Source organism: Leucoraja erinacea, chromosome 30 (genome assembly GCF_028641065.1).
Source record: "Leucoraja erinacea ecotype New England chromosome 30, Leri_hhj_1, whole genome shotgun sequence".
Classification (NCBI taxonomy): domain Eukaryota; kingdom Metazoa; phylum Chordata; class Chondrichthyes; order Rajiformes; family Rajidae; genus Leucoraja; species Leucoraja erinaceus.
Genome location: NC_073406.1, coordinates 15,688,542 through 15,703,908, shown reverse-complemented (window position 1 = coordinate 15,703,908; position 15,367 = coordinate 15,688,542). Strand labels below are relative to the sequence as shown.

General features: G+C 38.5%; 1 protein-coding gene across 2 annotated transcripts in view; it reads left to right on the top strand.

Moving 5' to 3' along the window:
• Window positions 1-12,899, top strand: part of LOC129711690 (guanine nucleotide-binding protein G(I)/G(S)/G(T) subunit beta-1) — a 55,492-nt gene extending 42,593 nt beyond the window's left edge. The window contains exons 5-11 of one of the 2 annotated variants that reach the window (XM_055659543.1): window positions 2,149-2,212; window positions 5,243-5,405; window positions 6,173-6,239; window positions 7,728-7,929; window positions 8,883-9,099; window positions 9,422-9,536; window positions 11,431-12,899. In XM_055659543.1, the coding sequence (XP_055515518.1) occupies window positions 2,149-2,212; window positions 5,243-5,405; window positions 6,173-6,239; window positions 7,728-7,929; window positions 8,883-9,099; window positions 9,422-9,528 (820 nt within the window). In that variant the 3' untranslated portion in view covers window positions 9,529-9,536; window positions 11,431-12,899. The remainder of the gene's footprint in view (window positions 1-2,148; window positions 2,213-5,242; window positions 5,406-6,172; window positions 6,240-7,727; window positions 7,930-8,882; window positions 9,100-9,421; window positions 9,537-11,430) is intronic. The other variant, XM_055659542.1, reaches the window with a different exon arrangement.
• Window positions 12,900-15,367: the final 2,468 nt, after the last annotated feature.

The following is a 15,367-nucleotide window of genomic DNA, read 5'->3' as shown; positions in this document are numbered from 1 at the left end:
ATGTATTAAAAAATGGCCTTTATTAAAATCCAACAATGTGCACTTTAACCATGTGGTTTTTTCTATTACAAATCTCAAATTGTGGAGTACAGAGGCAAACTAATAAATGTTTAAGAAGGAACTGCAGATGCTGGAAAATCGAAGGTAGACAAAAGTGCTGGAGAAACTCAGCGGGAGTGGCAGCATCAATGGAGCGAAGGAAATAGGCAACGTTTCGGGCCGAACCCCTTCTTCAGACTAATTAATTCAAATTAATAAATGATGGGCCTTTGTCCCAAGCATCATGGAGGGCACTGTACGTATTGAGGCACAGTGTTTGACAGTTTAATCTCTTACAGAAATGCACGCTCATGCAATGTATTGTTAAATGAACACAAAATTTATATAATTGAAATGATTTTTTAAAACGTTGGACGCATTGCAGTTAAAGCTTAAATTTTGTCATGTCATACTAGTAGTGAAACGCAGGATGCCAAATTACGTAATAAGTGAAGTAAAGTATCCTTTATTGTCATTCAGACTTTTCAGTCTGAACAAAATTTCGTGCCTTGCAGTCATATCATAGAATAAGATAACAAAACACACAATAAACACAGATTTAACATTCACCACAGTGAGTCCACCAGGCCCTCCTCACCAAAGATACTTTGTTCCTCACTGTGATGGAAGGCAAAAGTCTTAAAGTCTTTGTCTCTTCACTCCTTGTTCTCCCTCTGCGTTGAGGCGATCCAGGCTTCCGATGTTGCGACCCTGCCGGGTGATGGTAAGTCCCGCGGCTGAATCCGAGCTCCGCGAACGGGCCGGTTCAAACTCCGCGGCCCGGGGCGGTCGAAACTGCCGCCCTCCAGTCCAGCGGATGAAGCTGTTGTTGCGGGAGCTCCAGGAAACAGATCACCAACCTGGGACCTGCGAGCTCCCGACATTGTCGTCCACTGGGCCCGTGGCCGAGGCTCCGAAGTCGGGTCGCTGCTGCCGCAGCGCCACCACAGCCCCGAAGTCGGCCAGCCTCGCGTTGGTAAGTCCTGGCTCTGCCTCCGGAGCCACGAGAGCGGTCCCAGTTGGAGGCCACCAGCTCCGCCATAAGGTCTCAGCGCAGACGGAGGCGGGGGATACGATAAGAAAAGGTCGCATCCCCCCGAAGGAAGAGACTAAAAACATGTTTCTCCCACCCCCTCCACACATACATAACCAAAATAAACTAAAATCAACTGAAACAGGACAAAGAGAAAACAAAAAAAAAGAAAAGACAAACGGACTGCAGGCGAGCCACAGCTGCAGGGCAGCGCCGCCTCTTCCGGAGTGCAACATTTGATAATCTGTCATATATGTATTTGAGATTGATTTCAAATAACCTTTAAAATTTCCAGAACTGGACAAGTTTTTCCGATACAAAATGCAAATGAGCAATGAGTTTTTTTTAAAGCCTACAAAGAATGAAATTAGTTTTGGTTATGCGTTAGTCCTTTGCTTTTACAACACATTTTTAAACTCTTGATAATTAATGACGCACAAGAGAAGATCTCTGGTGAACAGCTGCACATGTGGGAATTATTTACTGCTAAGAAAGTTCTTAATTTTCTCTATTGTGATAACATTTGAATAAGAATGTGATTAGTGTTATTCAGTGACATTAGTAAATTGTACTGCTGCCATGTGCAATAATGCACCAAATTCAAGCTGCCTAATTGCACCTAGTATATCGTTATTAAACATACGTTTCCAGCAATATTTAGTGTTTAGTGTTCAAACCATTGACCTATTATATAATAAGATTTTTTTTAAACAAGTCTTTTAAAATGTAATTCCAAGAGTGTATTGAAATCCTTTAGTGTTGAATCGCATGGATCCTCATTCACTGAATCTGCAATTCTAAAGATAAATTTGCAATGCTAAAGGAAAATGTTTTTAATTGAATTATTCAACAGATTCCATTTTGAGCATTTTTTTTGCGGTTGGTGGTGAAGAAAAATCATTTGGGTCAATTTGTGTTGTAACGTTCTAACCTAAATAAAGTAACACCAGATATGATCCATGTGAGTTGCCTTATTAATTGAATGATAGGATATCCATGAAGTGTAAAAAAATAATTTTAAAACATGATTAAACAATTCTGCAAGTGGCATCAGCTGTTGTTTTTTTCCCCTGTAGACTGCTTGTCAGTGCCTCCCAGGATGGGAAATTGATCATTTGGGATAGCTACACCACAAACAAGGTTAGTTCAATCTGAAATTTCAAATTGAATTTGCTTTAAAGTTTCCAAGGCTACACTTTTGATTTTATATATAAGTTTTCAAAATGTCTTTGAATTATTAAACAATTTAAAGTTATCTCGGGTGACTGTCGGATGGAAAAAGAATCGCCCTGGTATAAGTAAGTCATAAAAACAAAACATTAGATTTGATCTTGATCCCCGCCCCCGATCAGTCTGAAGAAGGGTTTTGGCCCGAAACGTTGCCTATTTCCTTCGCTCCATAGATGCTGCTGCACCCGCTGAGTTTCTCCAGCTTTTTTGTGTAACCTTCGATTCTCCAGCATCTGCAGTTCCCTCTTAAACATTAGATTTGATCTTTATCAGCAAACAAATTGACACTACATTTTTATGTAGTTGTGTGTCTTGTTGCTTTTTTTGGTATGTCTATGGCAAAATCAAATTCTTTGTATGTAGCAAAACATACTTGGCTAATAAATTAATTACGATTCTGATTAATGAGATCAGGCCAGGTTATCACCTCTTCCCCGTATCGCCTCTTATTCTATAATGAGACGTTTTGTTCATTTTTTATATAGTCTTTCCCCCCCCCTTTTTTTTTAAAGCTGTAATTACCTATAACCAGGCATGATATTCTTACGATTTAAATCTGAATCCCGGTTTTTATTTATTTTTTCCTATTTGTCCGTTTTTTGTGCCCGATTATTTGGCGGCCAATCAACCGCTGTCTCTAAGGGAGGTGCGTCCAATCACCGGTCAGCTTCCCCTAAAATTCCCGTAAATCAACAAATTGTTCTCCTGTCCAATCAGCCGCTGTCTCCAAGGCCGTTGTGTCCAATCACATAATGCACCGGTCACTCGGCGGCCAATCACCGACCAGCATCCATTACTGAAGCAGAAGATGGCTGTAGCCAAAATCAGTTTTTCTGTGCTAGGCACAGGTAACATGTTTTGTAAAGTTTTTTTTGGCGTATTAAGTCATTTATTTCGTGAAATATTTATCTTTTGTGGGTTATTTTACTGGTTATGTGTTAGAAAAATTCTAAGCTTCTGTTATGTAAACTACCAACAGAAAGCTTGGGAATCACTTTCAATGTATTGAAAATCCAGGACTAGGGGGGTGGGAGGGGGTGCTAACTGGCCTCCTGGACCACCAGCCAATGCTTCCTACCTTTGTTCTGGAGGTGAATATCATGCCTGTATAACACTTCAAACTCTGAACTACCAGTCTAAGAGTATTGTCACTTTCCAAATCTGTACTCATCATTCTTGCAACTCTTCTAGTATTGTTTTTTCCCCATTCTTCATTCTCTGTATGGACTTTGACACAATTGCCCTTTCCTTTTCAGTGCCCCAGGGTTGTTAACTGAGTGTAATCCATCTTCCTTGGTTCCACCTTGCCTTATCCAATCAGGGCTTCCAACTAACAAAAAAGTGGAAGTCTGAAGGCATTCTTTTCTCTCAACTGAATATAACTGCACATGAATACATTTCCATGAGTTCAATTAATTCATATTGATTATGGCCTTGGTGCTTTTATCATTCATCCGAGCTGATCACCTATTCATTAAAGTGCCCACATTCTGCGCCTTTAATAATGTGGCTTCTTCTCCGTCCTCTGTCACTTTCCCGTTTACCGCTATGCTGTGTTTAAGAAGGAACTCCAGATGCTGGAAAATCGAAGGTACACAAAAATGCTGGAGAAACTCAGCAGGTGCAGCAGCATCTATGGAGCGAAGGAGATAGGCAACGTTTCGGGCAGAAACCCTTCCTCAGACCTTGCGCAACCCGCTATGCTGTTGTCACCCTGAATTTGCCTGCTGTAGGGCTCACCTGATTATTTTTTCTGTCCTTTGCGTTATTTAAAAGTAAATTCATCCTGATTTTTAGCCTGCATTGAGTCATGCATTGATCCATTGTTGGTGTATATTGGCATGTACTTCCATGAGTTCCCCAGCATTGTAATTCAACTTTATTGTCCTTGGTTACATTTCCTTGTGGACTTGGTTCTAACTTTCTAAATTCCACTTTAACAACATCTGTCAGATATTCTCCAACCTGCCCTCACTCTCCTCCCATACGTCACCCCAGCCCTTCAAGAGAGTTCCATCCTATCCTGTTTAATGCCTTTTTCTTTTGCTTATTGATGTTTACACAATCATGCCTGTAGTTCCACATTGTAGGATTTGTTCCCTACATAATTCCAACTTTTCCCCTCATTTTTCTCCATTCTCCAATTTTTCTCCAAATTTGTGGTCACGCTAACGGATAAATAGTTTTAATCCATAAATGTATCAATATAAACCAGGGTGTTTTCCTTAAAGGTGTTATGTAGATGGCTTTGTTGACTGCTGTTTCTTTTTAAGTATGTGTCCCAAATGAGAAACTATCCATTAATCAAAATGGGTACACTAGGCATGCTTCTCAAGTTGGTTGACATACTTGGTGTTCACACAATGTCTTCAATGAGGCACTTCAATTGATTTTAATAGTTGTTGATATAAGTCCTTGGTCCTTGTGGAAATGTTATCGTTTAACCTATAAAATTCTAGAAAAAAAACTTGTTAAAGTTCAATATAAAACTAGTCCTATGAGTTATGTTATTGGTCTTCCCAGCTTTTAATCAAAACTAACTTATCGGACTTAAAATAAAACAAGATCAGGTAGCACTTGTGGTGATAGAAACTGGATGAGAGAGGTCACTAATTTAAAATGTTGTGTTTCTCCCGCTGCAGGTGCTGCTTGATCTACAATTTCTGTCTCCATTTTTCATTTATAACTTGAAATTTTCAGCATCTTTGCCTTTTGATAACTTTTCTGGTCTATTTTGTATCTCAGTTTTCTTATGTAGTGCAAATCCTGAAAAATACATTCATATTTTCTGTTGGAGTAGTGTAGCAGTTACTGTTCTGGAAGCTCAAATCTCTTTTTGCTTTCTCTTTAATGCAACCCCATTAAGACTGAGCCTTCAAAAAGCAATGTCTCTTTAATAGTGTGCCTTAGTTCAAGCTGACTCTTCTGTTTGTGAAATAGGTCCATGCCATACCTCTGCGATCTTCCTGGGTCATGACATGTGCATATGCACCTTCCGGTAACTATGTTGCTTGTGGTGGTTTGGATAACATCTGTTCTATCTACAACCTGAAAACCCGTGAAGGAAATGTCCGTGTCAGCCGTGAGCTGGCTGGCCATACAGGTAAGCATTCCCATTAAAACTACTTTGCCTTTGTTTGTTTCTAACGTCAGGTTGGGACCAGCGTGGCAATGTTCTGTTTGTAATTCTGTTATTTCCTGTAATTAAAGTTCTGAAGCTATTCCAAAACAAAGCACCTTATTCCTTTTGGAATGGGTTTTTATGCCATCATCTTGTTACTCTTCAATATTCAGCAAATCTATGAAAGGCAAGTCCATCAGAATTTAAAAAAAAGACAGTCCTATTTGATGTGCTCCAGACTACACACAAAAGTCTTATCTTTCCATGGTCTATGTGCCTCGTGTTTTCTTTGTCTATTTGCTGTTGTCATTTACAATTTTCTGTTCTATAGAATAATCGTGTGTTGCAATAGTGGGAAAGTAAAATATCTTACTAGAACGGCTGAATTAGCCGACCTAAATTGTAAAGCGGACACAAATATAGTGTGGAACCAGGATTCTACAGGAAGACTGAAAGAAAGGGTGGTAATAAAGAGTGCAAGGAAATTTAAAGGCTGGTTTTAAGCAAATTTGTTGGCTGGTTTTGTCCCCATTCTCTTGAAATATTTCTCTCTCCATCCACTCCAAATGACAGCTGGAAAAGTTGATAGCTTGAGAGGTTCATTGAAAATGTATATGCATATTGCCAAATTACTGTAACCTTGAGTTAAGTCTACAGGAGCAAGATTATTAAAGATATATACTAACTTTTGCATTTTTGTACATCCTTTTCATTATATTAATAACCACTTTAACTGTTGCTACTTACAGGTTACCTGTCCTGTTGCCGTTTCCTGGATGATAACCAAATTATAACCAGTTCAGGAGATACCACCTGGTTAGTATTGAAACTACATTGATAATCCTGCTGATCCATCTTTTATGTTTACCTTGTCAAATGGATGCCTTACTTTCCTATTCAGAGTTGCGCAGCAACATTTGAAAGTTTAAGCATATCCAATGCCATGTGTATTTTGTCTGCTTTCAAAGGTCACTGAAAAGTGTTCTTAAAAAGCAAAAAAGATGAGAGAAAACAATTCCTGAAGAAACAGTTCCACTGCAATTTTAGTGAGTGACTCTTTAGCTCAAGGGACTAAATGCCCACTAAATAGTTATAGCTACACTGCACATAAACATGTTTTCAAATAAAGTTGTCTTCCTGAGCTAGTGCCATTTGCCTGGGATTGGCTCAAATCTCGCAACCTTTTCTTTCCATTCTGTTCAACTGATTTTTAAATGTTGTAATTGTATCTGCCTCCGCCACTTTATTTGGCTGCTTGTTCCATATGTCTACCGCCCCCTGTGAAAAATGTGCACCTTGGGTCCCATTTAATTCTTTCCCTCTGGCTTTAAATCTGAACCCTCTCGTTTTAGACTCCTCTGTTCTGAAAAAGACTGAGACCAGCTACCTTATTCACTTGCTCATGATTTTATTTACCTCTAAGGGCACCCCTCAAACTTCTACTACTCCTGGGATGAATCCAAGACTATTCAATCTCTCCTTGTAACTCAAGCCCTTCAGTCACGACATCCTCCTGAATCTCTTCTGCACCCTTTCCAGATTAACAACATCCTTCCTATAGCTGGGCAACCAAAACAATGTGGTCTCATCAACAACAAATTAGTCAAATATCTCTGCCATAACCGCTGCAATTTTCTTCTTGGTTTTTCACAATGTCATAGAGTACACTGGGTCGGACCCAAGGGATTTGTCAACCTTAATATGCCTTAATACTACCAGATCTTCCTTTTCTAATATCGATATGTTCCAAGACATCATTATCATCTCCTTTATTTCCTTAGCCTGCGTGACCACCTCCACTCCAATTGACTGTTCTTTTAATCATGTTGCCTAATTCAAATTAGAGTGTGACAACCTTCATAATCTGATTATCTAAAAGCAATACTGGAATCTCAAATTTGTGCAGATTTAAGCACGCCTTGATGTTCTGATTTCTCAAATTAAATATATAGGAAATTGTCATTGTTGAAATATTATTTTAATTTGTGTGTGTGTGTGTATATATATATATAGTGTGTGTGTATATATGTGTATATATATATATGTGTGTGTGTATATATATATATATATGTGTGTGTGTATATGTGTGTGTGTGTGTGTATATGCGTGTATGTGTATATATATACACATATATGTATATATGTATATATATGTGTGTGTATATATGTGTGTGTGTGTGTATATGTATATGTGTATATATATGTGTGTATATTTATGAAAAGTGAGGTTGTTAATATACTCATCAATTGCTCATGTTATACTTTTGTCAATTAATCTGAAGTCTTTCCTCCCAACTATCACCAGTGCTCTTTGGGATATTGAAACTGGGCAGCAAACAACCACATTTACTGGCCACACTGGTGATGTCATGAGCCTTTCTCTTGCCCCTGATACAAGGCTTTTTGTCTCCGGTGCTTGTGATGCCTCAGGCAAACTTTGGGACATTCGAGAAGGCATGTGCCGACAGACCTTCACTGGACACGAGTCTGATATAAATGCCATTTGCGTAAGTTTAGCTTTTTCTTTAGTGCATATATGAGTAGTTGAGATACTGTTCACCTTTCACCATGAGACAATTAGTTTTGTAAAATATCAATTTTCATTTAAAAATGGCATAAAATAAGATTTTTTAAAATATAGTTGCCACAAGACTGTCCTGGCTGGGTTTTCTTTGTTAAAATAAACACATTTTTTGATGAGGTATGATTGCAAAATTTCTCACTGAAATAGGCAGTAATTGCAATTAACTATTTGTTTTGCATAGAAATCTAACTCTGCAAAAGAAATGTGTGGTTCAGACTGAATTGGGACAGATCTTGGAAGTTTTTTCTTGTGCTGCATTGCCATCAAAGTTTAAAATTGTGTCGCGATTACCAGAAGATTCATGCTCTTTCAGGCTGCTTAAATATAGCTTTTAGATTTAATTGCACGTGGTGCCTGAAAAGCAGAATAAATTTTCCCCTCAATCTTCGCCCCAACATTCAAAATTTGCTCTATCTTCAGACACATTCCTTGAGAAGTTTCTTAATTCAGCAGTTTGTGGGCCAGTCGTTGGCTAAATCCCCAAATTTGCTCCATTTAAGTAGTTTGATTTTTCTAAGGCAATCATAAGGTCCTTCCTCTAAATAGCATCAATGGAGCAGTTTGGAGAAAATAGGAGTCTGAAAATGCAAGAGAATCAGATGGATACTAATGGAAAACTGAGTAGTTTTTCAATGTCTGGCCATTTGCCAGCTTAATGTCAGTCTTTTGAATGTTAAACCGCAGGATATACACAAACCTATGAAGCAGAGGATTTATTATTGTCAGTATCATTCAGTTATTAGACTGCTTTGAGAAGGTTGCTATAAATTTGCATTTCATTCATGACTACAGTTCAGAAAGACTTTATTGATTTAAAATATGTAGGATAAGCTTGTAAGTGATATGATATAAATGCAAGTCTCTTCCTCATTCCAGTTCTTCCCCAATGGAAATGCATTTGCGACTGGCTCGGACGATGCCACCTGCAGGCTGTTTGACCTGCGTGCTGATCAGGAGTTGATGGTGTATTCGCATGACAATATCATTTGTGGCATTACATCTGTGGCGTTCTCTAAGAGTGGTCGTCTCCTGCTCGCTGGCTATGATGACTTCAATTGCAATGTCTGGGATACTCTGAAAGCTGACCGTGCAGGTATTTGTTTCATACAAATTTTGTCATTATATCCTTCGATTATGAAAATATTCTCTTTGCTAGTAGTTCTGAATGTGATACTCGTTTATTCCCTGGAGAGATTATTTACATCGTTTCTCCAAATAGTATTTAAATGTTAGCAATAAGTATTCAACATGATTGCAACCACATGGTTTTATTCAGTATCAAAGATAAATTTAAACTTCATAATACTTTATTCATTTGAAGAGAATAATTTTCCGTATTCCATTTACTGTTGGTTCCCTCTCGTTCATCATGTACATGCTGTAGTTGTGTTACAACTTTAGGCCTTGTGTTTCAGGAGTTCTGGCGGGCCATGATAACCGTGTGAGCTGCCTGGGTGTGACTGATGATGGCATGGCAGTGGCAACAGGATCGTGGGATAGTTTTCTGAAGATCTGGAACTAAACCTGTAGGTTTGTAGTCCTGTTGTACTTTTAACTAGCATTTTTGTCATTATTTTTCAGACTTGTTTCTTTTGCTGTGCTTGCTTTAGTGAAAATCTACTATAAAAGCAAATCATTGCTTTCAATCCAGCTTGTGAATTTAATGCACGAAAATCAAATGAGTGTCTTTGCATCTCACATTGAAAATTTGGTTTTATCCTGCACTAGGTTCAGAGTTATGTTGAATATATGCCTAGTCCACACACTGTTTTAACAATTTATATGTTGACGGCATTTCTTTTACAAGTAACTGGTCGCTCAGTTGGTCATCTATGGTGTTCAAGGGAAAGTATCCCCATTTGTCGGTGAAATCTTTTATGTTAGCCTCCATTTCTTGGAATTCATTTTGTAACAATCTTGAAAAATGTACTGGATGTCCTTGGTTATTTTGTGATAATAGTTTTGCAAGAAGAAAAACTTGTTAAAGCCAGGTGGCACAAATAGACATAGAAACATAGAAAATAGGTGCAGGAGTAGGCCATTCGACCCTTCGAGCTGTTCAATATCATCATGGCTGATCATCCAAAATCCTGCTTTCTCCCCATATCCCTTGATTCCGTTTGCCCTAAGAGCTATATTTAACACTCTCCTGAAAACATCCAGTGAATTGGCCTCCACTGCCTTCTGTGGCAGAGAATTCTACAGATTCACAACTCTCTGGGTGAAAATGTTTTTCCTCATCTCAGTCCTAAATGGCCTACCCCTTATTCTTACACTGTGACCCCTGGTTCTGGACTCCCCCAACATCGGGAAAAAATTTCCTGCATCTACCCTGTCCAGTCTCTTAAGAATATTGTATGTTTTTTATATATGTATGTTTAAAATGTGGAATAATAAATAATCTTCCAGTATTATTGCAGGTCTCTGAAAATCTGCATTTTGCAGGGTGACTCTGGGAATGTGGAGAGAAAGGAACAAATTAACATGAAAGCTTTCCTGCAGTTTCAGGGATAAATGCCTGACATTTCAAATGTTTAGTTCAGTGTTAGGCTGGGCCATATTGAGTGGCTAGATATACTCCAAATCCGATGCTCATAAAGCAAGCTGATCAAGTTGCTGAAAAAAAGATATTTACAATGTTAGAGATGAACTGGGTGCTTGTTTTATTGGCACTTGGCTTGAGGTAAGGGATATTTGAATGTGTGAGCTTAATTGCAGTGTTAGCAAGGTAAAAATCTCTCTTTTCAAGGGTGGAAGCTGCCATGTTGAATAAATCGAATGCCCTGTCAAAGTTTCTTTTTAAAAGTGCACATTTCTAATACAATTTAAATCAATGTAAATTGAAAGTTAGCATTTTCCACTTGGCAACCAAATCCTCAGTGTACAACTTTTAACGTCAAGAGTAATACATCCTCCATTCTAGCTTTATCAACCCTCTTGTTCAACTAGATATTTTGGGAATCGGCAGCTGCCATTGTTTTCGTAAAATAAGGACCTTGTCCCACATTGTCTCTGCAAACTAAATCTGTACATGGTTCCACGACAAAGATGTTTTCAAATGCAACTTTTTCAGTTGCTTGCACGTTTATTAGCAATATTGATAAATTAACTTAACTTGTGAAGCATTATCAACATTCCTCCAGTGCAAGCCGCAAGCAAGATTCATTCAGGTGAAGAACTTGCCCGATTGTGTTATCTGGTGCATTAGCGTTAGTTGAGGATTAGGCATAATTTCCATATAGTTCCAAAACATTACCCCTCAGGCATCATATGGGAGTCTTGGTGATGTAATCATTTAATAAAGCATCATAGATAACAATAACAAGTGCCATGACATAGAAAGTTAAATTGTATGTATTTTTCCAATTTCACTATAAACGAGGAGGTACAGTACAGGAGTCATTATTAATTGTTTTCTTTCTAGATTGCAGACGAACTCCGAGGTGACTGGAAGATCATTCCACATTCAATTACGTTGCATATCCGATCCACTGATACTGACTTGGACACCCCCAACTTCAAAGGGCAAAATGTACTTTTAACCTTTGCTATAATGAAGAGCACAAAGTTAGACAACTTTAAATGGAAGATTCTGTGGTATAAATATGAGATTGCGCATTCATTTTGGGACCATTATTTTGTTTTGTCTTGAAAACACTATTATCCTGCAAAATACAACTTTAAAAGAAAACTTGGTAATCATGAATAAATCGCTAATTTTCTCAGTAATTTAAAGTTTTAGCACCATGCGGGTTTGCTGCAGTTAAAGGTTTAAAAACTATGTTTTAACACGCATCTCAATTTTTAAGTTGTTTTTAGCTAAGGAATTTAAGTATGAAATTTTCTGGAAAACAAGGGAGTCCTTGAGCAGCATCATTCTGGTTTGTTAATGACTGTAAATTAGTATCAAGCTCTTTTTTGGTCATGTCCTGTCATGGACCTTTCGTTGCACAAATATTGCGAATGAAATATGTTGAAACTAAACTAACTAAGACACACAGTCATAGTAATGAATGCTTGTTTTTAAAATGTAATTTTTTTCACCCCTCTACACTTTAGTGGGTAACATAGAAAAATGAAAACTCCCCAATAAATTTTAAGCTGGCTGGTTTCTTGGTAAAGTTGCTCAGGGCCCATTCAGCCTGTGCTTACTAGAGATTCCTGCTTTTAGCAGCTGCAGATGTCCTGTGCTTGAATTTGGTCAATGTGTGTATCAAATGATGTAAGTTCAATGTTGAAAATAATCTTGAAATTTCTACGTTAATTTTTTTTGGGAGTTTTTTTGTTTTTCCTTTTACCATGGGTTTACTCTTATAGAAGCATGCTGTAGAATTGCAAACAGTGGAATTAAGTCAATAGATATTCTTTTATGACACACCTGTTAAATTGTAACCATTGTAATCATGGCTACTCTGTGCATAATGAAGAATAAAAGGCTATGCACTTTTTCGAGTAGCGCCGTCACAACAAACTTGACCCGTTTAAACGATCTTCACAAATGATTCTCAAACAAACCATCCTGTTTATCCAATAAAAATAAAAATTTGTAGAAAGCTTAATGTTAGAATCATTTTGTACGGGACAGGTTTCTGGCTTTCTGAATAATTGATGGCAGAAGTTTCTGCAGCCATACTTTACTGTAAACAGAAGTGCTCTTTACTAGCATTTAGTAGCTTTTCCATTCTATCCCTGCAAACTTGTACAGATGTGCTGTAATTGTGCGTAGGCCTAAATAGGCAACTCTCCATTAATTCTGTAGGTCTTTCCTCATACTTTCCTTTTGCCTTTTGTATTTAATTTTAAAGTCGGTGTACTACAAGAAAGCTGGATGCAAGATAGATACTATATTAAAATGTACTGTTATTTAAGATGTAATAAAGCAGTTTGACACGAGTGATGTCTTGGCTGGTTCCTTTAATGTATTTCCTTAGAATTGTCTTATTAATTAGAAATTTCCAAAAACTAAATTTAAAGAAATTTATAATAACTAATGGCCATTCCTACCCTGCTTCCAGTTATGAGATGGAGCATCTGCAATGCTTCATGCATAGTTTCAGTACCGCATGGGAGGGCATGATGTATCTGACCACTTAGTAACGGAATTGACTGAATAACTAAAACGAACTAGATACTTAGCAATCGCAGCATAAACACTAACTCCGGAAGATTTCTCTCCAGTGTTGTCTTCATTCACCTTTGCAAAGCTTTCTCACTAGTGCACAATATCATGTACACTGTACCTTGTATGTTGCATGCTATGAATGTAATGTATGATTTCTAGCCACAAAAATTGGATTAATAAAACAAATCGGATACTAACATCGTTACCAGTGTCAGACAACCTGCTGTCATTTTTCTCAACTGCTTGTTTATGCTGTCATTTTATTTTCTCTGCTCTTGGGGCAGCTGTTGCCAGTTGATATATGGCACTCTACTCTAAGTCATTTCTCTGCAATAGATGTAAATTATCAGGTTAATTTTAAAGTCAGTGCACTACAAGAAAGGTAATCTTGTGAGCAGTTGACCCATGATCTTTTGCAGAATGATCATGGGGTAAGCTGAAGATCTGACCCAAAACACTTTTGATATATCCTAAAACATCCTTCCGTACAATTAATTTACTAGATCTAGGAATAGGAATGAATCTAATGACATGTGTGCAATCTGTCCTTTTGTTTAAAAATCAAAGTTGTATTTATGGAATGAGCACATCACTGACAGGATCAACATTTATTGCACATAAGGCAAAGTGCTGGAGGAACTAGGCAGGTCAGTGGTGGGAATGGACAGAGGATGTTTCAGGTTGGGACCCTTCATTCAGATTGATTTGGGGGGGGGGGGGGGGGGGGGATGAGCATTTAGCATTTATTTTCATTTTCTCCGCAAGAAAATGATGAGTGTCACCTTATTCCTCTGCAGTCGAAGGTGAAGATGGTCCCGCTGTGCTGTTGGGTAGTTTATTGCAGGAATTAGATTCAGCACTGATGAAACTTTGTTATATTTCTACGTCGGGGTGTGATTTGGAGGGATATATACTGGTGATAGTGTTCCCCTGCACCTGTTTTCCTTGTGAAGGTGGTGGGGTTGGAAGGTATAATTTACATCTATTGCAGTTGTACAGGGTCTTGGTGAGACCACACCTGGAGTATTGCGTAAAGTTGTGGTCTCCAAATCTGAAGGAGGACATTATTGCCATAGAGGGAGTGCAGAGTAGGTTCACCAGACTGATTCCTGGGATGTCAGGACTGTCTTATGAAAGACTGGATAGACTTGGTTTATACTCTCTAGAATTTAAGAGATTGAGAGGGGATCTTATAGAAATTTACAAAATTCTTAAGGGGTTGGACAGGCTAGATGCAGGTAGATTGCTCCCGATGTTGGGGAAGTCCAGGACAAGGGGTCACAGCTTAAGGATAAGGGGGAAATCCTTTAAAACTGAGATGAGAAGAACTTTTTTCACACAGAGTGGTGAATCTCTGGAACTCTCTGCCACAGAGGGTAGTCGAGGCCAGTTCATTGGCTATATTTAAGAGGGAGTTAGATGTGGCTAAGGGGATCAGAGGGCATGGAGAGAAGGCAGGTACGGGATACTGAGTTGGATGATCAGCCATGATCATATTGAATGGCAGGTGCAGGGCCGAATGGCCTACTCCTGCACCTATTTTCTATGTACTATGAAGTTGCCTTGATGTTTTTATGAATCCGTTGTAGTTGCGTGCAGTGCAGTGGCACTGTCCTGGTGGAGGAGGGATAGAGTGCTAGTCAAGTGGGCTGCTGTGTTCTACACTCATGGAGGAAAATGGACAATATTCCTTGCATTGTGCCATGTAGATAATGGAAAGGATTTGGCTAGTCATCAAATGAGAGATGCCAGTGGACATCCAATCTCAGACTTGCTCTGTAATCACAATCTGGTTGATCCAAGTACTTTTCTGGTCAATGCCAACATTGCCATTCACCTTGTGAGACTTGGTGGTAAGGTGGAGCACCAAGGATTGTTCAGATTCATCTTGTCATTGTGTGGCACTTACCAGGTTTGATTATTGGCTCCAACATATCCATGCATGCTGTCATCTTGCTGCTTGCAGGCAAGGGCAGTTTCGTGCTCTGAGAAGTTGTAATGGAATTGAGCATCTTTGCTTCTCACCTTATGATGGCAGAAAGATTAATCTAGATAGTTAGCTAACCTAGCACTGATAGGAGAAACCTCTATCAGCAACAAACTAGAGTCCAATCAGTGGGGTTTCTCCTACATTCCCATTTGGGAGCCTCATTTCAGTCCTCACAAAATCAATGCCCAGTTAGACATTCAATTGAATTGATGGGAAATGTTTATACTTTTTTTAATTAATTTTATTGGA